Genomic DNA, 27618 nt, shown 5'->3' with positions numbered 1-27618 from the left:
TGTACTTACAGTCTTTGTGACAGATTCGTCTTTATTCCTGACTTTGCCACAAGGGCCCCAAATCACCTGCCAAAGTGATACTGACAGTCACAGTCAGTATTAGGTCACCTCTATGTTATTACCATTTAACTGGTCAGCAAGACACCATCATGCATCCGCTTTTTGAAAACTAATTTCAGCCAGATCATCATATTAAATTTTTCTGAATTGGAATTGCCCCTCTCATGTGTGCCAGTATGAGTCGTGTGTAGGCTCCACAAATCTGGATCATCTACAGAGGCCAAAAGTGTATTGAAATCACTTAAAAAACACAGCACTGGTTTTTGTAGCACCTAGGACTGCAAAACCTGAACTGTACATCGCTCATCAAGAATAACTGATCAAGGAAATCAAGGACAGCATCCAACATGTCTCAGGATGAAAGAGCCAAGCAAATCCTGAAGGGATTCAAATTGTATCCAGCCCTAATGGTGTCTGTTGAAATGAGCCAGTTATGAGAGAGTGATATCACAATCGTGGGTTACTTGCTGTAGGGTCAGATGTTGTGAGTATAACATATCAATGTAAGTCAAAGTGGGTGCTTCAGGCTTGCATTTTATAGCTCAGTAATACAGTGATGATCAGCCTCTGGCCCTCCAGCAGTTGAGGTACAGCTTCCAGCATCTCTTGAAAGATTAAAAGTGCTTAGCGCTTAGGGAGATATAGTCCAGATGGTAGGCCGTAGGTAGGACTTCTCTGTAAACCAGCATTAAATCCTACTGTCCGTTCAATGTGGCGTATCCAGATATATGCATATTGGGTACTAGAACTTTGCATGCATGAAATACAGTAGAACCCCCATTTTACCTTTTTCAGGGGACCAGAAAAAATGGTGTCAAATTTGAAAAAAAGAAAAATCAGGGAAAGGTATATGAATAATATATACATATAAAAAGCAGCAAGTAAGTTGCAGGTAAAACCTAGTCCCTTTGTAAAATGTATAATGAAGCAATAGAATTCTTAATGAATCAGATAAAATTGAGCATAGGACTGGCCAGATATTTAAAGGGTAAGGCATTTTTCAGTAGCAGTATGCACAAAATGTCGCTGTCTTAAATATATTGATAATGGGTTGAGTGCAGAGGACTCTTGTATTTGACTATATGTATTTTGTGGTCACAGCCTCATTGCACCCCCGCCTAATGGTTTTAAAAAATAGTGGTGAGCACAACTTTCCCTTGTTTGTTATGAATAATATATAGGTAGAACCACAACAAATTATGTTAAGTTGAAGTTATATTGTACCTGTACAAACATTTTTGGGATTCAGATACATCTGTCGTCAAATTCATTTTGGATTACTACAAAATGTGCACGTCTGCACCTGTAGAATTTTACCTAATTGCAGACTTTTTGTAATGGTTAGTTGTAACCTTAAGGTGGCCATACACTGGCAGATTAAAGCTGCCGATATTGGTCTTTTAGACTGATTCGGCAGCTTATCTGCCCCTGTGTGGGGGCTTCCGATGGGTCCCCCTATTGATATCAGGCCAAAAATCGGTTTGGTTTTTCCTGTGATTGAAGACCGCATTGGCTAGTTGATGTGATACGATCCATCAGTGTCCATTTACAGGCTCCCCTAGGGTGCGGAGCACTGAGGATTGGCGCATGGGAAATTTAAAAAACTAGTATCTTCTGCCCATATCCAGTGCTTCCCAAACAATGCAGAGGTGGTTAGGCAGCATGTGGCTCCCTAAAATCCTGCTGCCCTAAGACCAGGCCTTTGTGGTCTTCTGTTTTTTTGAGACAGGGTAGATATGGTAGTTGGCAAGCAGCATGTGCCAGGAGAAAATGGTATAATGATGTTGTGTAGAAGAGTTTGAGATTGGCGACAAAGATTTTCAAAGCCCATATTGTGGGTCATGTGATGGGGGTGAAAAAAACTTGCAGCTTGTTGGTATTGGAAGTATTTTTTGTGCGTGTTCTTTCTTGCATTTCACTGGTCCTGGGATCTGCTTGTTGCATTAAGTGCTCAACTTTGTAACAGCCTGTTTTGGCTGTATGTGCGTTTAAACACTGGGATTTTTCCCAGTGTTCTGTGGGTTAGCCAGACCCTGAGCCTTTAGAAAGCCTACCAAGGCAGAGTATGTTTTTGGACCTGTGGGATTAGTTTAGTGGGCATGCAAGAAAGCTACCATACCAAACAGCCAAAGGAGGGCACAAAGGGGTGAATTTACACCAGATGTGGCAAGCCCATTGTATACCAGGTTAAAAGTAGAATGAGAGAGATACATACTGTTATGCTATGATTTTTTATAGTATATTTTAGGCATGTGACAATTTTTCTGATACTGTAACTTTAAACTATAAGTTAATTGGAGATTGTGATGGACAACTTGGTGGTGGTACAGCAAATTCTATTGTTTTGCCTGGTTAGAGAAATTAGGGCAGGACTAGATGAAGCGATTGGACCCGACACGTCGCAATGTGACTAAACGCATGCAACTTGTCGGATGTTATACCGAAAACGGAAGTGAAGGAGAATCGCAGGAAACAACTACATTAATCCGACTGTCGGATGAAAACGAAGCGCGACAGTCGGATCAATGTAGTTGTTTCCTGGCATTCTCCTTCACTTCCGTTTCGGTAAAACATCCGACACGTCACATTCGTTTAGTCGCATTGTGACGTGTCGGGTCCAAGTGCTTCATCTAGTCCTGCCCTTAGTGTTTTTTGTTGTGTTCATTTGAAGAGAAAACATGCCACATTTATCGGAAGTGGTTACTGATTATTTATAGTGTTCGGACAAATTGTTATATTATAGGCTTGTAATTACAAATGATCTAACCTTTTGTTTTAGTGAGATTTAATTTGCGTCAAATTTTTGTTTCCATGATAGTTCTACTTTAACATGGTCACTAAAACAATGTTTTCCTGTGTTTAATTGAATTCGTTGGTATACTGATTTGCAGCTCTAGTCAGAAAGTTAAGAAAATGAGTAGAACCACTCAAACCAGCCTTTGCAGGCTGCACACTCTATGGCTTGTCCCGTAGTTGCTCAAAAGCTGGTAGTGGAGACAGAAGATTCAGCCAATGAAGTGGCAGGTGTAATGTCTGGATGGCACCACCGATCATGTTTTTTTCAGGTGCTGCTGCCATAGAGGTCAGTGATGAATTCTTTGCTTAGAAGGTTATGTAACAGGCTTCTCCTTGATACTGACTTTAGCAACCAGGAAAAAGGCAATAAAAAAAAATAACTATACAAAAAAATTGAAAGGCCAGTGAGAAATTGATTTATTTTATTAATTTAAAGTGAATGCTGAAATTCTTCTTAGGTAAACTTCTCCATTATGTGTTACATAGTTTTGACATTTAAATCCCATTCAGGATGTTATTATATTTAATGATCCAATATTTTCCACAGCTCGATATAAAATGGAAAATACTACATGCTGCATGAGCCAGTATCATACGGCCACAAATGGTCACAGGAGCCTCCAACAGTATAAATAGAATTTCTCTTATTATTGTTGACATGACTCCAGACATTGACCCTAGGCAGTGATGAGAGGTTACAAATAATAACACATTGATACAAACTTGCATCAGCAGATGGGCCTTGCGTGCAAGAGCTTAATTCCTAGAATTAGGGGAACGGATGGAACCAGAGTTATATGATTTTTTTTTTTCTACTGCTGGGAAATCAATTTCTAATTTAGAATTTTGTATTTTTCTGTGCTTTTATTGTTTGCTTTCTATTAAAAAGATGGAAAAAGGTAATCAAAAACAATACAGTTTTCATCCAGCTTCCGTTTTGATATTATATTAGTTTGTGGAAAGCTAGATTACTCTGACAGCTGCTTTTTTTTTCCCCACCACCTTTTGTATTGCCAGGGATTACAGTAAGAGAAACATTTTGCGTGTTTGTCCCTTTGTCCTGAGACTTCTAGGATCTACAGGGTGACAGGGCATAATAAACTGCAGGTCTTAAAAGAACTGTAGGGCTCAGTTGGAAATTAGAAGTTTTTTTGTGTGTATCTGGGTCTAGAAATGGCAGCTATGAAATCCTTTTTGGTTTTCCAAGCTACTATAAATGTAGAGTTGGACAGTTTGGCTGATAGGTACAAACTTGCTCTGGTAACCCAGCTGTGGGTCCTCTTCTCCACATCCTTCACAGGAGGATGCACAGCTCGTTTGGATTTGCCATGCATTAAAATGCAACAAACTCGGCTACAAGTGCAAGGCAAAGTGTAAGTGTGTTCAACCAACAATAATGACATGGCAACTGATAATTGAAGTGTCCGGTATGGTCTGGCATTGAGTTCTGGACTATGTTTTGGACCGTACCTGCATTAATCCACTGAGGACATTAAATTGGTGTTGGTGATGGTGTTTTTACCTCTCCCTGCTGCACACTCAACTCTGCCCACCTCATTGACCACCATTGTTCCCAATTAATTAATTATTAATAAACTAAATTAGGGGTGCACCGAATCCACTATTTTGGATTCGGCCGAACCCCCAAATCCTAAGCAAAAGATTTGGCCAAATACCGAACCAAATCCGAATCCTAATTTGTATATGTAAAAAACATTTTTTACTTCCTTGTTTTGTTACAAAAAGTCATTCGATTTTCCTCCCTGCCCCTAATTTGCATCCTGGATTCGGTGCATCCCTAAACTAAATAAATCTCAATTCTTATGACGTGTCATCTGCCTTTCATCAAGTTCTGGTTTTGTATTACCCATGTTACACGGCAGTTAGGCTATTACCTACCAGCCACTCACCTATGGCCAAACCTAACGAGAAGTTTCAAGATAATCTTGGGTTTGAAGCTAGGGCCACATGGGGGCCAAGTTTAAGGCTAGGACAAAATGGGGGCAGTAGCCTCCTCCTTTTTTTCCTCCTGCATTCAATAGTGATGAATCGGCTTTGGCGTGAACAGGCTTGCCGAATTTTGCCAAAGAACCGTGAGTTTATGTATTTTGAGACAAAAGTTGCTAAAGTCTTTTTGAGCAGAAGCTTCTGAATGCGGAAAAGAGAGAAGACTTCTGCCCGCAGTAGGGTTGAAATCAACCGGCACACATCAGCTAGCTGATTTCGGCATCATTAGGCCCTAGTCAAAAGCTGCCCCTTATCTCAAAGCCTAACAAACACTGAAGCATAGCAATAGGAGGGGATTCATACAAAGCTTTTTATAACCATTTGAAAACATTAGCTTGTTCACAGGGTAGTGAGGGGTAGGGGAATTCAGAGGACAAAAACTATAATAACTTGGAAAATATAACTTTTTAAATTCAATTGATGAGCAGTTTCAACACCTGTCCTATTTATTATGCTCATGTTGTTATGCAAAGTTGTTTATAGGCATATACTGACAATGTGTTTTACAGTAAACTCCTATTAAAGGGGCAATATACACTCTAGTCTCTAGGTCATATTACCCTTACTGAATCTGAACTTTTGTTCTACAGGTATGGGATCTGTTATCTGGAAACCCATTATCCAGAAAGCTCAGAATTACAGGAAGGCCATGTCCCATAGACTCAATCTTAATCAAATAATTCAAATTTTTAAAAATGATTTCCCTTTTCTCTTTAATAATCAAACAGTGCATTGTACTTGATCCCAACTAATATATAATTAATCCTTATTGGAATAAAAACAATCCTATTTGGGATGACTGTCCACACATTTAAAAAGCAAACTGGAAACTGAACAAAAGATTCCGTATTTGTCCAGAACTCCCTCTCTGAGTTACTTGATCTGAAGCTTTATGGCATCTGTAATATATTAGATACTGATCAGTTAATGGTGTAAAAGGAGAAGGTTCAGTTACATTGCCCTTTGCATCTAGCGTTAAAATATTAATTGCAATTTGAGTCATGTATGTGTTCTTTCTTTTAGCGATGTATTGCTGTAATTTAAATTATAAGTGTAGAGTCCTGTATTGTAAAAGTGTGCTTTTAAATTATTGTTTTGAATTTGCTGTTCTGCTCTGCATTGTACTGACTTGATATCATCTAGTTGCTAAGTGCAGTGACGATGGCAACTAGAAAGGAGATTATAAAATATAATATGTATTGTTATTTCGCTTTTTTTTGTTTTTGTATAGGGTCTCCTGCATTCACTTTTGGTCAGTTGTTCAAGTCATGGTGCAACCAGATGACGGTTTACTTGTCTATTTCTCCACAACCCTGTTGACTTGTCAAGCTTTGAGGAGGTGTAAAATAGTCATGTAATATATGACGTTAATCAGATTTCTCTCAATAAATATCACCATGTTTAAAATGCATAGTAAGGACAAATATACAACGTTTTATTTTATACCCTTTTTGTGTTCACATGTTGCACACCTTTATGAATACATGCAACAAATGTGAATTATCTTCCATTACCATGTTCTACATCAAATAAAAGGGTTGTTTTAAGTGAGTTCCCTTGTTAAAGGAACAGCAACATCAAAAAATTAAAGTGTTTTTAAATAATAATAATAATATAATGTAGTGTTGCCTTCACTGGTAAAACTACTGTGTTTGATTCAGAAACACTACTATTGTTTATATAAATAAGCTACTATGTAGCTATGGGGACAGCAATTCAAAGGAGAAAAGGCTCAGGTTACACAGCAGATAAGCTCTGTAGAACATAATGGTGTTATCGGTTATCCACTATTTAACCTGTGCCATATAGCCTTTTTTGAATTTCCGCCATCGCTACACAGCAGCTTGTTTATATGGACTATAGTAGTGTTTCTGAAGCAAGCAGTGCAGGGCAACGCTACATTATATTTTCATTACTTTAAAACACTTTCATTTTGTGGCGTTACTGTTCCTTTAAGTATTGCATTTACATTAAATCGATTTGTTTTCTTATTAATATATCATGTGAACACAAAGCCTTAGGGGATTATGTAATTAAAAGGACTAAAGTTTGCCCAGGAGCAGTAACCCATAGCAACCAATCAGCAGATAGAATTTACTGGTCACCTGTTTGAAAGCAAACATCTTATTGGTTGCTATGGGTTACTGGTCCTGGGCAAACTTACTGCCTTTTATTGCATATGGGTTTTGAGTGTGAGATTAAATTGACTTAATGGAGATATCCATAAGTCTTTTTGTATAGGATTTCCTTTTCATTTGTTGTTCTTACTCTTACTCTCTGGGTATAAAATATAAACGATTGTAAAAGGCTCTCGCTAAACATTTTGGATGTCTTTCCCCCTTGAACAATTGGAAGCTTTTTTCTGAAAACTCCAACGCATACTTCTGTTGCTGTCTAATACTGATGGCTCTCAGTCTGTGCCACTCTGAGCTTCTTTGCTCAGGGTCACGGATGTTGGTGTGGCTGATACAATGCTGAAGTGTTTTCCCCCAGGAAAAGATTGTGTCAGGAATTGTGCACTAGTCTCATTGGTTTATCTCATACCACGATAATTAATCTGTGCTCACAGTTGGAGTTAGGGTAAGGCCAGACGAGGAGATTCGGGGAGATTTTTGGGTGACTATAGAAATGCATCGCCGCGTGTGCATTAGCGCAGGCGATTTTGCGCTGTAGCCTATGGGGAAAAAACGCTGAGGCAGTTCGGGGAGATAGTCGCGCAAAAGACTTGGCGATAAGTCGCCAGGTGACAAAATCTCCCCGAATCTCCTCGTCTGGCCTTACCCTTAGTGTAGCTTGAAATTTTAGGTAGAGGTCGGTGCTTATGACTGTGTACAGCGACCTGCTACTCTGAGATTGAAAATCTATTAAGTTTCATTTGGAAATGTCTTGTATTGTCCATGTGTGGCCCATTCCTCCTTCACTTTCATGTCTGTATCTGCTGACTCTTTACTTATGAATGATTGGCAAAGTGTTCAACTTGAACCTGCGTCATGCAGAGACTGGGGGAAAAGGGATTATAGTTCTAAGTAACTGTTGCATTTCTCAGCCTTCCGTTTTACTGCTCCCAGGTTGCCGATTTAGGAGGAATAAGGCAAGTAAGGATCAGGGCATTGCCAACATGGCATATAATTAAAGGAGAACAGTGTCTCTTATAAAGGTTGTCATTCTGGAATAATGTTTGTTTTATATATCATTTGGGTGTGTGTTTTACAAGGGGAAAAACTTTTTTAAGCTACTGCTTAGCTTTGTCTTCTATAATAAGTACATCATAATAAGCACATAATTTTTTTCTCTTGTTCTTGTTTTACGAGAACATACATTATCATCTTTTCCTATGCATTAAATGCCACTAATACTACTGTACTAATACAGTAGAGGTATGGGATACGTTGTCCGGAAACCCATTATTCAGAAAGCTCCGAATTACGGAAAGGATGTCTCCCATAGACTCCATTATATTCAAATAGTCCAGGTTTTTTAAACTGATTTTCATTTTCTTTGTAATAATAAAACAGTGCCTTGTACTTGATCCAAGCAAAACTAGGGGTATTTAATGTTTACATGATTTTCTAGTAGACTTAAGGTATGAAGATCCAAATTACAGAAAGATCCATTTTCCGGACAACCCCAAGTCCCGAGCATTCTGGATATCGAGTCCCATACCTGTAGTATAATGTCTAACTTACCTATGTATCTAATATGCATATATTTGGAAATGCTCTGACAGTTAATTGTACCTAGTAAACCCTTTTGCTGCAGGAAAGATATGCCTTCCAAATGAATACTTAAAGGGATTCTGTCATGATTGTTATGATGTAGTTTTTATTTCTAAATTACACTGCAAATAATTCAATTTCATTCCTTAACCAGCAAGTGTATTTTTTTTAGTTGTAATATTGGTGTGTAGGCAGCCATTTCAGGTCATTTTGCCTGGTCATGTGCTTTCAAAACGAGCCAGCACTTTAGGGAGGAACTGCTTTCTGGCAGGCTGTTGTTTCTCCTATGTGTGCAGTGATACCTGGATTTTAAATATAAAAAAATGTGTTTGCTCTTTTGAGAAACAGATTTCATTGCAGAATTCTGATAGAGCAGCACTATTAACTGATGCGTTTTGAAAAAACATTTTTTCCCATGACAGTATCCCGTTAACAAACGGATACTACACACGCGCGCACACACACACACTCTCTCGCTCACTCTCTCTAAGTGTGTCCTTGGTTTGTGTGTGAGTAAAGTGAATCTTATGAGCCAGGGGCTTCCCTTACCATTTAAAATGTGAGTTTTCTGTTTAGTATTATCTAATGATACATACTACAGGTATGGAATCTGTTATCCAGAAACCCATTATCCAGAAAGGCTGCCTCCCATAGACTTCATTATAATCAAATAATCGAAATTTCTAAAAATCTTTTCCCTTTTCCCTGTAATAATGAAACAATACCTTGTACTTTATCAAACTTTATCCTTATTGGAAGCAAAATCGGCATATTGGGTTTATTTAAAGGGGTTCCCTTACCACTTAAAATGCAAGTTTTCTGTTTAGTATTATTTAATGATACATACTACAGGTATAGAATCTGTTATCCAGAAACCCATTATCCAGAAAGGCTGCCTCCCATAGACTCCATTATAATCAAATAATCGGAATTTCATTTCCCTTTTCTGTAATAATGAAACAATACCTTGTACTTTATCAAACCTAAGATATAATTAATCCTTATCGGAAGCAAAATCGTCATATTGGGTTTATTTAAAGGGGTTCTTCACCTTTGAGGTATGATGTAGATATATTCTGAGATAATTTGCAATTTGTTTTAATTATTTATTATTGAAGGTTTTTGAGTTATTTAGCTTTTTAATCAGCAGCTCTTTAATTTGCATTTTAAGCAATCTGGTAACTAGGGCCCAAATTACCCTAGCAACCATGCATTGATTTGAATAAGAGACTGGAATATGACTAGGAGAGAGTCTGAATAGAAGGATCAGTAATAAAAAGTAGCAATAACAATACATGTGTAGCCTTACAGAGCATTTGTTTTTTTAAAAGGGGACAATGACGCCCATTTGAAAGCTGCAAAGAATCAGAAGAAAAAGATAAATAACTATAAAACTATAAAAAATACATAATGAAAACCAATTGAAAGGTTGCTTAGAATTGGTTGTTCCATAACATAGTAAAAGTTATTTTAAAGGTGAACCACCCCTTTAACGTTTATATGATTTACTAGTAGACTTAAGGAATGGAGATCAAAATTACAGAAAGATCCATTATCCGTAAAACCCCAGGTCCCGAGCATTCTGTATGACAGGTCCCATACCTGTACTAGAATAGTATATTTTTATACCTGAAATGTTCAAAGGGTATAATTTCTCTCTAAGAATATAAATAACAAAAACAAATATCCGATTGCTGTAGGTTATTACATTACTGCAAGTTTGCACCCACTGTATGTCACTAAATGAGTAATATAAAGTTTAAAGAAATAGGCATAGGGGTTCTGTAAAATATGTTGGTGTTTTCTTAACCTCCCCCCCGATCCAATAAAAAGAAAAGATCTTTGTAACCAGAATTCAGTCTCTCCATGACTTGGGAGGCTTTTAGATTTAGGCAGCAGTAGGATGCTGGCCCGTGTAGTGGCAACAAAGCTTAACTTGATGGCAGCATTAATGTGGAATTTATCTTGCACTTAGGAAAAACCTCAGCTGTGGTGTGTTCATGACAGGCACACGTTTATGCTGAAGTGTCTTAATGCAGGTGTACATCTTGCTGTCATTTATAGCAGCTGGGGGTGAATCAAGCCAGGTCTATTTTCTGCAGAGAATGCTTGTGCCATAAGGCTGATGGGATTTTAATGCTCTCTGGAAGATTGCTAATACACTGTGTCATTATGGGATAGATCGCGGAAGACAAATAATATTTCAATAACTCGGGCAGTACCTAGAGCTGAGCCTGCCGTCAACTCTTAGGATTTAAATATTTAAAACATGTAATCCGTTAAACATGTTGGGGGAAAAAAAGTCTGCTACATCTGTTATTATTTTTATTTTTTCCCCTTATGTGAGTTTTTAGGGCTTCGTCCAGAATAGATTATGTTTGAAAAGAAAAATCTGTTCCAACACAAATCACTGAAGAAAGTCATTCTCCTCCAGACTTGTTTTACAACACTCTGGAAGCAGGGTTTTCTGGCCAGCATTTACTAAAATGCTCATTCATTTTGAACATAGTTATTAAAATGCATATATTTTTTCTTTTATAAATGTTGCATAAATTTCAGAAAGGCATACTGAAGGCTTTAATAGAGTTGGAAGGTCTTGATCACTGTGGAGTGCCAAATGTTGGTTACCCACCCTGTGATTGTAATCCCTTACCTGATACCACGGGCTGGTGCTCCTCTTAGCAGAAAACTGTATCCGCCGGTTGCTTTTTTAGTGAGAACCACAGAGCAGTCCTCTTCCTTCTTACCATCAGGTGCACATGCTCAGTAGAGCAAAAAGCTGTTTTATCACTATGTATGCGTCGGCCCGAAAGAATAAGCGTTTCTGCTAAAAGGAGCAAAATCACTGCAATTAATATGTTCAAAATGAATTGAGCATTTTAGTTGTAGGAGCACTGGCCCAGTATAACATTCGTCATGCCTATGATTAAGGGAGTGATTCCCGAAACGCGTAGGGCGTTGGATCCTTGTATGTGTTTGGAATAAATATTTATTCCTAGTATTGGAGTGCCGTCCTTCCTTTGGATGTCTATGTAACATTCGTCACCCCCTCAGCGATTGAGACTTTCCTTTTCCTTTGATGTTTGAGTGACTGTTGTTGCAGCCGAAATGTTAAAGATCCATTATAATAAACTTTTTTATTTTCACTCTTAAGACCTAAGAGTGCGACCTCTCCAAATGATTTATTTATATAGAGAGAGAGATTTTGATAGATAAATAGATTGATAGATGGATATATAGATATATTATATAGATATATTTATATATATTTTAAATATAGGGTTTAAATATATATGAAAAATATATATTACGGTATATATATATATATATATATATATATATATATATATATATATATATATATATATATATATATATATATATATATAGAATATTCAGATTTATTATTATATTATGGTAATATATATTAGAATTTGGCTGAACCCTAAATCCTTTGGGAAAGATTTGACAACACCAAACCGAGTCCGAACCCTGTTTTGCATATGAAAATGAGGCAATATTGGGGTGGGGGAAGAACTGAGCAAGCATTGCGCTGTTAAAAATAAATAAATAAATTACTTGTTTGTATGACGAAAAGTCACATTTGTCTTTCAGTTTCACTCTAAAAAACTATGGTTAAAAATATTTTCAACATTGGATAAAAATGTCCATATAATGAATAAAATGCCAGGGCCTTTAAGCTGCAGTTTAATAAGTATGTTTATAGGTATTGTGCTTTTGTTGTTGTATGAAAGGGATTATTGTGGCATAGTAGGCACCTGTGTTCTTCTCTCACAGGACTTTGCTGCCATGGACAGTATAGTCCAGGAAAGCATTGGAAGTAGCTGCTGTCCCTGGTGTCTTAATCTATGAAAAGTTCTTGCCAATTACACTCAGGGGCATATTTTTAAAGTGTCAAATCTGTGACAGTGGCTGAAGTTATGGAAAAAAAAGTATTGACTTTTTTAATTCATTTATAAATGTTAAATCTCTTTTATTTGTCAACCTTTTGATACAACCGTGCTCTATTTATTAAGGGAACAACAACACCAAAAAATGAAATGCTTTTAAAGGAATGGCAAAATAATGTACTGCTGCCCTGAACTGGTGTGTTTGCTTCAGAAACAAGCTGCTGTGTAGCCATGGGGCAGCCATTCAAGCACAAGATACACAGTAGATAACCGTTCTGAAGAGATAATCCGTTATCTGTTGTGTATCCTGTGCCTTTTTTCCTTTTTCAGCTTTGAATGGCTACCCCCATGGCTATACACCAGCTTGTTTATAAAAACTATAGTAGTCTTTCTAACACACCAGTTTTACCAGTTCAGCACAACAGTACATTATATTCTAGTTTAAAAGACTTTCATTTTTTTGGCGTTACTGTTCCTTTAAGAACATTAACATCTGCTTATTCCAAAAAAATTTTGTTAAAATATGTTAGACATCCGAGATCTGGCAAAATCTAGTTAACTCCTGTGAGGGACTAAGAACTACTAAATTTACTTACAATGAATTTGATGCAACAGATACCAAGACCAATGACAATTGTCTTTGTACAAACATGGTTTCCGGTTTAAATCAATCCATGGCAATTCATTGCATTGTGATCTCTAGTAGTAGTGATACATTGGGGGGAATTCACAAAAGTGGTGATATTGAGACAAAAGAAAAGTGGAGATAAAAATGACTTTGCCACCAAATTCTCAAACCACTTTTTTCACACTTTTGTGAATTTGTCTTTTAAACAAACCGTTTTCAGATTTTGTCTTTCGCACAACATTTTAAAGACATTTCTTCTTACTACAACTGCCAGTCAGCCATCAAATTGGAAATTTTGGGGGAGGGGGTTTATTTTACCTAAGAAAATTATACATAATGTTTTTCAGGATAACCTGGGCTTTCTAAATCTGCCTACATTCTTGTGTAATGCCACTTCTGTAACAAGATATATGGGTCTAAATACAAGAAATACTATTTTGCATAATATAGAGATTTGTATCACAAATATGTTTTATTATCTTAGGTCAAGTGTCTAATTGCTGCTAAAACTAAAAGCTTGGAGGCTTTACTTTTCCTTTAGATCATATATTCACTCAAATTGCTAATATTGCCTCATTTATCAAGATAAAACTAGTAAAATAATGCAAGTATGAGTTAAAAACATTGTACATATCAAATTGTATAAAATACACTTTTTTTTTTTCATTTAATCAGTGTTTTACATATAGGTTTGAAACTTGTGCCCTGGCCCCTGACCATAAAATGCTAATCCCTATTAATATACTAATACTTCCCCAATGGGGCACCTATAAGAGGTGTGGAATGAAGATGAGTGAACCAAAGCAGAGCAAGTTATCTTAGAATTGATCTGACACATGGGGAAGACTTTATATTGAGCTTTACTCCATTTTTAAAATTTAGTTTAAAATGATGTTTTCACAACAATTTTTTTGTCATTTGAAAGACAAATTTATAAAAGTGTCTGTAAACTGTCTTTCTTTCACTAAAATATGAAAAGTGGCGGTTGAGTCGGAATTTGGGCAGATTTCTGTTTGTATTTTACTACAGTTTACCAACACTTTTACTCCAAAAATGAGTTATCTCCACTTTTGTGAATTCCCCCCATTTGCATGCTTGCCTTTATACCTTTTGTTCAATCATTAAAGGATAACTTTTTCAGGTGACCGCAATAGGCATCCGTACATTATTCTCCGAAAAATATTTCCTAAAAATGTTCTACTGACATCTGCCTTCTCAACCACAACGTTACCTATTGGCTGCCTGTCATATTTAAGATCATTCTTCCAAAAGGCTGCAAAACCGTTTTCTAACGCACAAGTTGATTTAATCCTTGTGTTAACTGTTTTTCCAAGTCAGCTGCCTGAGCGCTCCCCAGAGCAGCACCTGCGTTTGTGTATGGATAAGTCTTGTCTCTCAGCAGACATACACATATGGTGGTGAGGCAGCTCTTGGAGGTAACAACCTGTTCTAGCACAATTCTTTTTCTCCTTGAAGCTTTCAAACACATGTATTCCATAAATCCCACGCACATAATCCTCACATCGTGGAAAAACATAATTTGAGTGTATTCTACAAGTTTTCCATCTCTGCAACATATCCACATCATTTGGCCACTGAATATCATAATCTGGGAATGACATTGCTACCTTACGTTTTAGCTCCAATACTTTTTTTCGGCATTTTCAGTCACACCGCGTAGCGACTAGCATATACTTATGTATGTATGTGTTTATACAGGAATGGGACCTGTTATCCATAATGCTCAGGACCTGGGGCTTTCCAGATAACGGTTCTTTCTGTAATTTGGATCTTCATACCTTAAGTCTACTAGAAAATCATGTAAACATTATATAAGCCCAATGGGCTGGTTTTGCTTCCAATAAGGATCAATTATATCTCATTTGGGATCAAGTACAAGCTACTGTGTCATTATTACAGAGAAAAAGGAAATCATTTTTAAAAATTTGGATTATTTGAATAAAATGGAGCCTATGGGAGATGGCCTTTCTGGATAATTGGTTTCCGGATAACGGATCCCATACCTATATAATTTTTTTAGTTTTCATTTATGTTCATCTGCATATGTCATACACAGTAGCACATGCAATTTAAAAAAAAAAAAATCAACATATGAGGTTTAAGAACATCTGGGAAACATCTAAACAAAGTCACCCATGTGTTATATGATATTCACTGGCCATCACCAAACACCATTGATTCAATGTATACCTTGATGTTGGTACCATAGTGATGTAGATCAATACTGAGTGCAAAAGGCTTTATCTATGTTTAGGCTAAGACCACACTAGGCGATAGCGCCGCGATTTGACTCGCAGCGACTTTTCGCCGCGACTTTTAAGCTGCAATCGCTGGGGAAACTTTTGCGCTGGCGTCTATGGGGAATCGCGAAAAATCGCCAGCGTAAAAACACACGCGGCGATCTTTTTTCTATTGTCGCTCGAAATCGCCTAGTGAGGCAATTTCGAGCGACAGTAGAGAAAAGATCGCCGCGTGTGTTTTTACGCTGGCGATTTTTCGCGATTCCCCATAGACGCCAGCGCAAAAGTTTCCCCAGCGATTGCGGCTTAAAAGTCGCGGCGAAAAGTCGCCGCGAGTCAAATCGCGGCGCTATCGCCTAGTGTGGCCTTAGCCTTATAGATCCATGTTCTTTATGGTAGAAGTAAGAGCACTAAATGGCTGTAGCTACAAACCTTAAAAATGCCTCTCTCTTTCTAAACAAACTGACTTCCTCATCACTGCATTTTGATTGCAAGCATAGCTGTAGTAGATATAGTTTGTGTGTGTGTTTAGTGTTACCGTACCAGTATGGGGCCTGATATCCAGAATGCTCGGGACCTGGGGTTGTCCGGATAATGGGTCTTTCCGTAATTTGGAACTTCACACGTCTACTAGAGAATCGTGTATATATGAAATAATCACAATAGGCTGGTTTTATTTTCAATAAGGATATATTATATCTCAGTTTGGATAAAGTACAAGGTACTGTTTTATTTTTACATTGAAAAAGGAAATCATTTTTTAGAATGTGCATTATTTGGATAATGGAGTCTATGGGAGACTGCTTTTCCATAATTTAGAGCTTTTTAGATAATGGATTTCCAGATAACTGTTCCCATACCCATAATAATTGTAAGAATTGCTGTTCAGTTTATAGTGATAGCATTTTGGGACAGTACCTGGTACAGGAACTGAAAGTAGTATTGAAGTATTACAGTATGTTCCTATATTCTGCTTCTGTCTGTGCTTTGTAGAATCATCGTAATTCCCACAATGCTTGTTATATCAAAAATGCTGAATGTCTAAAGGGGTGGTTCACCTTTGCATTTTCTTTTTATATGAAACAGAGAGTGATAATATGAGAAAATTATGAATAATATTCATTATTATTTGTGGTTTTTGAGTTATTTAGCTTTTTATTCAGCAGTTCTCCAGTTTGCCATTGCAGCAATCTGATTACTAGGGTCCAATTCACCCTAGCAACCATGCATGATTTGAATAAGAAACTGGAATATGAAAGGCCTGGATAGAAATAAAAAGTAGAAATAAAACAGTTGCAGCCTTACAGAGCATTTGTTTTCAGATGGGGTCAGTGACCTCCATTTTAAAGCTGGAAAGAGTCAGAAGAAGAAGAAGAAGAAAATTTCAAAATTTTAAGAAATAGAAAATGATTGTCTATTGAAAAGTTGCTCGAAATTAGCCATAACATATAACATATTAAAGGTTAACTAAACCAACCCTTTAAGTCTATTAGAAAATCATGTAAAGGTTAAATAAACCCAATAGCTGGCTCTGCTACCGAAAAGGATTCATATTTTAGTTTTGATCAAGTTCAAGGTACTGTTGTATTATTACAGATAATACGAAAGAAATTTGGATAATTTGAATAAAATGGAGTCTATGGGAGAGGGCCTTTCCATAATTCTGGGCTTTCTGGATCATGGGTTTCCGGATAATGGATCCCACCATACCTGTACTATATTTTTTTATGTTAATATTTACCATCATTTCCATATGATTTTGCTTTTGTCATCTATCGGTAACATTAACATGTTTGTTTTCTTTAGATATGAAAGATACTTCTAAATATAGTAACTTTGCTCTTCTTGTGGGGATGAAGAGATTCTAAGATGCTTAATCACATTATGAGATAAATCGTCACATAACCATGCTGTTAAACCTGAATTCTGCTGCACTGCATTTATAACTTCGCATATTTGGTCCTAGTGATTTCACTCACTGCTCTTCCTTTTAGCTGTATATATATATATATATATATATATATATATATATATATATATATATATATATATATATATATATATATATATATATATAAAATACACAAAAGCCATGAATATCTTGTAAATTCTATCCTTATAAACGGTGAGCTCTGATGTCATTTCTGTCACATGAGTCGCTGGAACTTGTGTATTATAATAAATAAAGTAACCCCAGTTGCAAAATATGAGGATATTAGAAGTTACCTCGGAGTTCCATGACCTGTATAAAAATACTCAGCCTTCATGTTTTTATATGGTCACGAAACTCCTCGGTAACTTATAATATGCATATATTTTACAAAAAAGGTTACTTTATTTATTTTTATTCTCTCTCTCTCTCTCTCTGCGTCACCATCTTTTTCGCTTTCTTCCCCCTTTTCTTTGTTCCATGCAGGTACATGAGCGGTAGAGTAGATAGCCGAACTTTTTTTCTAATGCACCTGTCTGGGCCATAAAAAACAGTAAGTGCAGAGATACAATGCTATTTCGGGAGATTAGTTGCCCGCGACAAATCACTTCTTCTTAGGGCGACCAATTTCCCTGAACTGCCTTCCCGCCGGCTAGAATGTAAATGATGTCACTCTGAACTATTAATTTTCTGAAGTCGCCCGCAATTACCTCACGAGGAAACTTTGGGCGATTTCGGAAGCCAAAGCAATCCGTGTGCCATCCCGCCGGCGATTTACATTCTTGTCGGCGGAAAGGCAGTTTGGGGAGATTATTTGCCCGAAGAAGAAGCGATTTGTCGCTGGCCAACTAATCTGCCGAAATAGCAACATGTGCCTGCCGTAAAAAGCTCCATTCCGGTGTCAGGTAAGCAATTATAATCACTGGGGGTTGCCTAAGATTCAGTGGTTATACCTTTCCTTTTACTTTAACTAATTGTTAATGATATTCTTCATTTATTATATTATAATTATAAAATGTTAGAATAGTAAGAGTCATGTATGAAATGTAGATAACACAACAAAATATATTGAGGAATATTAAGGATTTTTTGCTCTGTTTATAATAGAACATTAACGGATGGATGTATGGCTCTTTATAGTGAAATACCAAGGTTTTTGGCATATTGCTAAACTGCATCTCGCTGAGCAGTCTTTTTTTAATTGTATTGCTACAAGCTTTCATATATGGCATTTTGCTAGATTAGTATGGACTGGACAATGATATTCTATACTTCCCTTTAATTAACGGTTTTAACCCTTTCCCTGCTGGCGTTTTTACAGGGTTAAGGGAGCTTTGAGAAAAATGTGTTGCCTAGAACTGTACTTTTCCCATAGCATAAACTTTAACATGAGCGTTACATTGCTGCCAAACAGTTAATAGCAAGCTGAATGTTGGTTATACTTCTAGCAAATGCACACGTTTCAATCTCTACATCATTCTGAATGGTTGAAAAGGAGTGGACAGAGGGCAGAATAAAAGAAACGTCCAACAGTAAACAATGGTTAGAGCATGATGGGCAGGATAGGCTGAGAAGAATACATTTGGCAATATCACTGCTTTCAGTGGAATTGTTATGTATAGTATAGAATAATAAGAATGTGTGGGGCATTATAGGGCTAATAAACATCTGATACCACAGTTAAGTTTGCAGATTTCCCCGCACTCATTTGCTGGTAAAACTACATCTGTATAGTTGTGCTTGCAGCTGCTGCCTGTTCCAGAATGAGTGCTCCTGCACCTATTGACACAGAGAAGCCCTAAACCTTCCATCACCTACATTCCAGGTAGTACCTCCAAGGTTCCCTTAGTGCCCTTCATTAGTACTTGCAGCAGTCTTGTGTGAATAGGGAGCACACTTTACTCTCTCACTGAACACCAGAAATGATGCCAAAATTGTGTTTTTGATGTGACAGCAGCACTTGAGGCAGGTGCAGCTTCCCTGGCAAGCACGAAGATGCTGGAATTCTGTAGAAAAACACTATTATGGGGGGAAAAACTTGGTAATTGTGCTCAAAATTGCACTTTGCATAATGCACTTAACTGTCAGATATGAGCCCTTGAGTATTACATAGCTTTAATGCAAGTAGCTATGGAGGACTATTATCTTAACTGTGGAAGAAGATGTCTGTAATTGGTTTTTTTTGTCTTCTTGATATTAGTATATTATTATTGTGTACCATCAACCCAGGATATTTTTTTCTGCTGCAAACAATTCTTTGGTTAGTCCAGTCCCAGACTGGCAGCAGGAGCAGCTGGGGAAAAAGTTGAAAATGTGTTACATTGACAGAGAATATATCCATCGGGGTTTGCCCTGTCTAACTGACTACAGTAATAGGAAATACCTAGTTCCTAGTTTTAGTATAAAAAAAGTTTTAGTATAAAAAAGGCTTATTATTTAATTATGTTTTTAGAGGTTTTGGAAACCACGACTAAACTCTAAAACCACAATTGTCATAGAATTCTTTAAAAGTTCAGATTTTTTAAAAATTGCGGACAACAAAACCCCTAACATTTGGGTAAAAAAAATACAAATGTCATGAAAACCTCTAAACATTTGAGTTTTTAGAACTATTCGAAGTAAAAAAAAAATCCTAAAACCTCCAACATTCCTCGAACGATCGGACATCCCCATCTCTCGACCTGCCACTAACATTCAGATCAAATAAAGTAGTAAAAGAACAGATCAGCCGATGTTCTGTCCCTGACAGCAATCGTACGAAAAGTTATGTCTGACAAAAGCTAGTGACAGTCTCCCACTGAAAATCATACGATTGGCAATACATGCAGAGATATTATCAGCAGCCGTCAGAAATCTTTTAACCTGTCCGATCGACCAAACGAACGATCTCCGCTGGACGAAAAATGACGGGACTCATCCACGATCAGATCTTTGCGTCTACGGCCAGCTTTATTGCTTTAAAAATGGTCCAATTGGATCAGTTTTGCTCCCATTGACTTCTATAGCACCTCAGCAACTTTTGTTTGGCATGAAAGGCTTTCATGGGTTTTTCACCTGATAATGATAAAAAAAATGTTAACAGCTTTTAAGTAAACTAGGAAAACCACGACTTTTTCGTGATTTGTGGGGTGAAAAATCACAGTTCAGTTGTTAGTAAATGGGCCCCACATAAACATAACTTAAGCTTTTTAAAAAGTAAACATAATTTCAAGCAACTTTGCAATTTACATCAAGTAAAAAATATGCAGATTTTTCATGATTTCTAATGGTTTGGAACAGTTCCCAAAGCATAGACCCCTCCTCTGCTGCTGATCTGTCTGACTACTTTGCTGAGCTGAGCTGTTACTTTGTATCAACAGCCAGCTGTTCTCAGCCTGCATCCTCCAAACCCCACAATTCCCTGCACACGTGATTTCAATAAGGAAGGGAACATTATAGTGCAATGCATTGTGGGTTATGTAGTTCCTGCATGCTGTCTGTAAGCTGTGGAGAAGTTGTTACAATTTGTAACATCAGTGTTTTAGTCCCTCCTTCCGTGCCAGGATTTCAAATGATGCAGAAAGAGAACTGTTAGATGGATTTCAGCATAGAAAATGGCATTTAGTCACACTTTTTGAAGAAACCGGTAACTGAGATGGGTAAATTAGGGGGTTCTGTGTTATCTGGGCCTCTTTATCAAATTTTGGTTTTGAAGCCAGAGTTCCCCTTTAACATCTTAAAAACTATAGGAAAAATGAAAATGTACAAATTTGTAAAACCAGTTTTTTAAATATTTTTAGTGTGTCGTAGTACTTTCAACAGAATTGAAAATGTTATTGTATTTCCTTAACAATGACAATATCAGAAACTGGATGAATCTCCGAGACGCAGAAACTGGGAAAATTCTGTGGCAGGGTACAGAGGACCTTTCCATTCCAGGGGTTGAACACGAAGGTAACATTCAGTAACATTTTGTTTCAGTGTGCCACAACACTTGTTCTGCTGAAATACAAGTGCGTTAAAAGAAGGTACATGTACATTGAAGATATTTCTAAGATTTAAAGGGCATTAACTATTTTTATTTCTTTATTAAAGCGTCAAAAACATGAGAAAGTTGACGGGTAACTTAGAATATCAGTATAGCAGTTAGTATGTTAATAATACATGGAAGTAAAGATGTAATAGCAGCAGGCATGTTGAACCATTCTTGAAGGAAACCGGTTTTGTCATCATAGTAATGCAGCATTGTATTAGAGGGAATATATTTTGTGTTTGTGTCTACATGAGTACTTCACAAGAGAGATCGCCTCAGGACAAACATCTAGCCACACGCCATAATAAGTTCCCAGAAGAGTCCCTCGACAAGTCATTTTGTTTAGCAGGAGTTTCTCATAAACAAGGTCAATCTATTGCATCGTTAGAGCCAAAAGACTCCACTTATTACCTATTGATTTTTTTGGCATAAAATGGAAGCACCCTCCATAGGATTTTGGTTTTAGGGCAGGACTACACGGCCGATTCCGCCGATATCCGACGCGCTGCGCAAAATCGAAGGTTCAGACTGGAGCAGAAAGTATACTTCAAAGGGCAATGTCTAGATCTAGAAGGTAAGTAATTCAATTGATCGTGTTGCATCGTTGATACGACGCGACATGATTGTTGGCTGCACGCTGCGTCTGCATCCGACAGTTGTGTTGCATCAACAATGCGACACGATCTGACACTGGCATTACTTATCTTATTTCCGTCGCATCCGATGTGACGCCTGTGATTTTGCGCAGTGCATGGATCGCGGCAGAATTGCCCGTGTATTCCTGCCCTTACTTAGCGAGACAAACTCATCAACTACCCCCAAAAGTGAATATACCCCTGATAATAGCACCTGGTCAGTCAAAAATTTTAACAAGATTATATGCATCATGGGCACTCCCAAATCATGTGAACGAAGTTTGCATTGGGCCCTTGCCATTTTGGTCAATTTGCCTTTGTGCCTCTTCTCATACTTTGCAGTTTCCAAAAATAATTAGGGTAATGTATTAAAAGCTAACCCATAGCAACCAGTCAGATTGATAAGAAATTAAGACCATATATCATTATATTGGTGGTAGAGGCAGTTTAAGTAGCTGCCATTCAATAGTTGCAGTAACAAATGTCTGCAGCTTATTAAAGGTAGTGCAAGCACATCGCTAGTAATTTGCTTGCCTTCAGAAAAGTTGATATCCTTGTAAGCATATGAATTAGCAGGTGACCCCTCAGATAATTGTTTTTTATATATATATTTATTATTAAAGTTTTAAAAATATAAATAATTTACCTTTTTAGTTTTTTACTTCTGGTTCTGCTCAATAGCGGTGTAGCCCTTCTCTCAGCCTGCAGCTGTTATAAGAACCCATTACCTTACTGACTGGTTGCACCAAACTTCATGAACTCCTGCAGTTCTTTGTTAATAATCCCAGGTAGGGGTGTGGGTTGATGACCTAGTAAATTCATTGGGGGTTTTCTCCTAGACTGTACAGAAAGACGTCAGCAAAAGTATTGCCCCATACTGAAAATAAAAAATATTATATGTGTGTGTGTATACTTACTTTTTCTCTCTTTTTACAGCTCGTGTACCAAAGAAAATTTTAAAGTGCAAAGCTGTTTCTAGGGAGCTAAATTTCTCTTCTGCAGAACAGATGGAGAAGTTCAGACTGGAGCAGAAAGTATACTTCAAAGGGCAATGTCTAGAAGGTAAACAGAAAAGGGTATTGTGTAATATTTAGTCATTGACAGAAGAGTGGACTGTTAATGCTATGGCCCATTCATCAGAGGTCCCCAACCACTGGGCCGCGGGCTGTGTATTTTCTAGATATACCTCAATAGCTGATACATGGTCCGATGAAAAGGAGAAGTCTAAAATGCCTGTAGATCACTCCATTCACTGATCCTGTTGGTGTGAGCAAAATATACCCATTGTCTGTAGTGTCACACAAGGAACCATGTGAATGCATAGGAATGGTTATGCAGATGTTGGATGTGTTTCCATCTTACCCACCAGCTTAAAAGAACATTTCAGTGTAAAAATAAAAACTGGGTAAATAGATAGTATGTGCAAAATAAAAAATGTTTTCAATATAGTTAGCCAAGAATGTCATCTATAAAGACTGGAGTGACTGGATGTCTAATATAACAGAACAGAACACTACTTCCTGCTTTGCAGCTATCTTGGTTTCCACTAATTGGTTACCAAGCAGTAGACTTGAGGGGGGTCACATGGGTCAAAACTTGCTTTTGAATCTGAGCTGAATGCTGAGGATCAATTGCAAACTCACTGAACAGTTATGTCCTATGTGGCCCCCCTTATAGTCACTGACTAACTCAGAGTTAGAGAGCTGAAAAGCAGGAAGTAGTGTTCTGTTCTGCTAGACATCCGCCCACTCCAGCCTTTATACATTTTTAACTAACTAACTATATTAGAAACATTTTTTTTATGTTGCACAGCCTATTTATTTATCCAGTCTGCTCTTTTGTTTCAATGGTCAGAAAGGGACTGACAAATACTGCTTTCATTTGAAAGCTATTATTGATTACATTCATTTTTTAATGAATGTTTACTAGAATATTTCTTAGAGTTGTATTAGAGCGATGCAAAAGCTTTTGTTTGTGCTGCTTTATGCAGCAGACAAAATGTGGCACATAAAATGACATGACCTTTTGTTTTAATCAGCAGATGGCTATTTTTTTCTAAATGTTTGGTATCCTAATATAATCTAAAAATCTCAAAAGTAAGATTATAATAAAGCTATGGGTGTAAAAACTGCAGAGCATTCTTACATTGATACAGCACATATCCCTATACAGTCTTGGTGTGCTACTTAACCTTAGCTTTCTTTACTCTACAGAGTGGTTCTTTGAGTTTGGTTTTGTGATCCCCAATTCTATGAACACTTGGCAGTCCCTAATAGAGGCTGCCCCAGAATCCCAGATGATGCCAGCTAATGTTTTAACGTAAGTTCTTAATTTTTTTTTATATCCATCGCTACCAAAATCGGACCCAGTTTTTTTTTTAAAGCTGTGTAATACAATTTATGCCTAAAACCAGTATAGACGTTGTCATAAAATAAATGTCATATCTGTAAGGTTCTAGTCCTTACATGTTAATTATTAGTTTATTAGAGTGATTATACACACAAAGTATGATTTACAAACCAGGGAATTAAAAAAGAAAATATATAAATAAATATTTTAATACAAATAACCTTAGTTGTTAAACCTGCATGAAAATGGATTATCACTGCTCTATAAACATACATAGGTTTAATTTAAATGGACTTTCTGGTGGTGTAATGTAAAAAGTGTAAACTACAACTTTTACAAACAGAATTTATGGGCAAGGACAAGGTTTTTTTTGTATTATCACTCATTTTTTTTTATACAAAGGAGATACATTAGTAATGTATTTTATACTGTAATTTTTCCATTTTTTGACCTAAATTGTCTAGTACTTTGGAGCATTATACATACACTCCACAATTTTAAAATGTTTCCAAGATAAATGACCAAGAAAAATGTAAGCGGGTAATTATTAGTGATTACCAAATTACAAAATAAGCAGGTTAACCTATGAGTTGGTTCCACCTTGCTTTGTTTCCCTTTTAAATGTTTTCTTGAAAACAACTCATTTTAATTCAGCCCTAGTAAATTTTTAAACTTTTTATTGTCATTGTCACCTTCTAAACATGTTCTTATGTTATTTGCCTTCCAGTGGTAATGTCGTCATAGAAACAACTTTCTTCGATGATGACCTCCTTGTTAGTACTTCCAGAGTTAGACTTTTCTACGTTTGAAGGTGGATTTGCATTTTTTTTCCCAAATGTTCAGCTTTTTATTTTTTTTTGTGCTAATTTTACACATGTATACTGCTCATCTTTTAAGACACTGCATTGGGTGATACAGACTTATGTGACATCAGAACATACACTTTGTCATTACAGACATATTGAAGAGTGCAGGTCATGCATTATTGCTGACCAGTTCTTGTACTCTGTTTTACACTTTGCTCTATATCTAGCCCAGCCTTGGAGTGACCACAGCTTATCAAGGCTTGTGTTTGGACTGTGCTTACTACATGGCACCTCTTCAGCACTCTAAACAGAAAGGAGCAGCACTTCACTCTATCTACCCTATACACTTGCAATATGCTGGTACTCTTGGCTTGCTTATGTTTACAGGCAGTTCCTACATTTATAGAGATTTCGGAAACCACGGAAAGTTGTAGTATTTATCACTTTTGTCTTGTGGAGTCTGTAGATGTCATATGTTAACCAATTCTGCATTTTAGTGTGTTAATTTGCGAACAAATGATCTTCTTCAAGGGCCTCCAAAATGACGACATTAAAAAAAAAAGTTATTCTGATACTAGGTAATTATCAATGTACCATTGAAATGATTAAAGTGTTGCTTTGCTGTCAAAGGGAAAATTAAGCCAGAGTGGGCTTAAAACAGAATTTTTTGGGTTCTTACTCCCAACTATGGCCCTCTTAGTTCATAACAAGGATACGGATTTTAGTAGTTACTATGCTCCTGTTGAATATCAACAATAAAATTTCACCCTTTAGTTCATCTGAACTAGAAGGATAAGCCCAGTAGTTTCTTCCCTTAATACCAGTATATGTATACAGTTTTTTTTTTATCCCTGCAGAATTGATACTTTCTTGTGTTGTTTTAGTGTGACCAAATAAGCCTTAGAGCACCATGCAAATTACCTTTTCTTAGCTAGCTTCAGTCACCATTACTTTGGGAGACCCAAGAGTTTTTTGTGATTGTTCCAAACAAGCAATAAATAGATGTTACAAAAAACATAAGACAGCGGTGCCTGAGTTCAAATAAAGTTCTTCAGATTTCTTGATTGAATTATTGAAATGCCAGTGTTACTGGCCTATGTTTACCTTTTAAAGGAGCGAGTTACATGCAGAACCCGGTGTGCATGTTTCATGGCTCAAATTTCTGCATAACTCTTTAGCCTTCCATCTAATGCATCGGTTTCTGCAGGCCTTGCTTTGAATAAGATCAATTAAGTTAATGTTAATAACTACTGGTATTTAAGATGGTTGTGCACGAGAACATATAACACATTTTAGGTTTATCTTCTTTCAGTTTCCCCTAAATAGATAGCAAACTACATGGATTAAAAGGAAGATAAAGGTTAGATTATAGCTGCTCCTGCCTGAGATGATTATGTAAATGTGAAATTTAGACTTGAAAATTCAACAGTAATCATTCCTGAGCCAATCCCGCTTTAGCCTATGTCCTGGCTATAGTCAATATGTCATTTTCCTGTCTTCAGCCCTAGAAAAATGTAATGATGATTGCCTCTGTTTCAAATGATAAATTATTAATATTGTACTGTAAATGCTCAAATTATCATTTCAAATTTCAGCACCACTAAAACCAGGGATATGTCTAATCCATTTGTTCCCCAAATGATGGAATTTGAAAAAAAAATAATCAAATTTTAGCATTCAGATTTGTATTGTTAGTTGGCCAAATAGTTTGGTGCACCCCTGCCTAACACTGTTACAAACTACACAAATCTCTTGAATTCTTTGTGACAGATATATTCATGAATCAAATTCTGATTTCTGAGGTGCGGTTGTGTGTGTGCTGGATTTGTACAATTAACTGTGCTGCAACAAGCTATATGACAACTGCCACTCATTTTAGGTGTGTTTTGTCAGAGGCATGAACCGTGTACTCCAGTTACTCATCCCAAATTTCTGGCCATCTCATTGCACTTAAAAATAGGCATACTTGCATATCATTCTATTGGAGTCACCTGATATAAATATGTAGAGTCCCTTATGTTTTTGTATTTGTTATGCAGTGAATTGCATTAGTACTCATGCTTTACTGATGATTATAGTTATATGTAATTGCAATTGAAAACAGTATATGTTTGTCCTTTTTCTATTCTGTACAGTCTTAAAGGAACTGTAACACCATAAACTGAAAATGCATTACAATAATAAAACTATAATGTACTGTTGCCCTGCACCGGTAAAAGTTGTGTGTTTGCTTCAGAAATTGACTTTTATATAAGTAAGCTGCTGTGTAGCCATGGGGGCAGCCATTCAAAGGAGAAAAGGCACAGGTTACATAGCAGACAACAGATATGCTCTATAGTAAAGTAAACAGTGGGATTCTACAGGGTTTATTATCTACTGTGTATCCGCTGCATGAATGGCTGCCCCCATGGCTACACAGCAGCTTGTTTTTTTTTTATAAACGATAGAATAGTTTCTGTAGCAAACACACCTGTTCTACCAGTGCAGGGCAACAGTACATTGTATTT

The 27618-nt window shown here is 36.9% G+C and overlaps 1 protein-coding gene across 1 annotated transcript; it reads left to right on the top strand.

The window, feature by feature from the left end:
* Positions 1-313: 313 nt before the first annotated feature.
* pde6d.S (phosphodiesterase 6D S homeolog) lies at positions 314-25624 on the top strand. The gene is made up of 5 exons (XM_018265602.2): positions 314-454; positions 21154-21242; positions 22893-23018; positions 24170-24275; positions 25033-25624. The coding sequence occupies exons 1-5, from the start codon at positions 408-410 to the stop codon at positions 25112-25114; spliced, it is 450 nt and encodes a 149-aa protein (XP_018121091.1). The 5' UTR covers positions 314-407; the 3' UTR covers positions 25115-25624.
* Positions 25625-27618: the final 1994 nt, after the last annotated feature.

Source organism: Xenopus laevis, chromosome 5S (assembly GCF_017654675.1).
Source record: "Xenopus laevis strain J_2021 chromosome 5S, Xenopus_laevis_v10.1, whole genome shotgun sequence".
NCBI classification, from domain to species: Eukaryota; Metazoa; Chordata; class Amphibia; order Anura; family Pipidae; genus Xenopus; species Xenopus laevis.
Note: the sequence above shows the minus strand (reverse complement) of the source record. Positions and strands in the feature narration are given on the sequence as shown.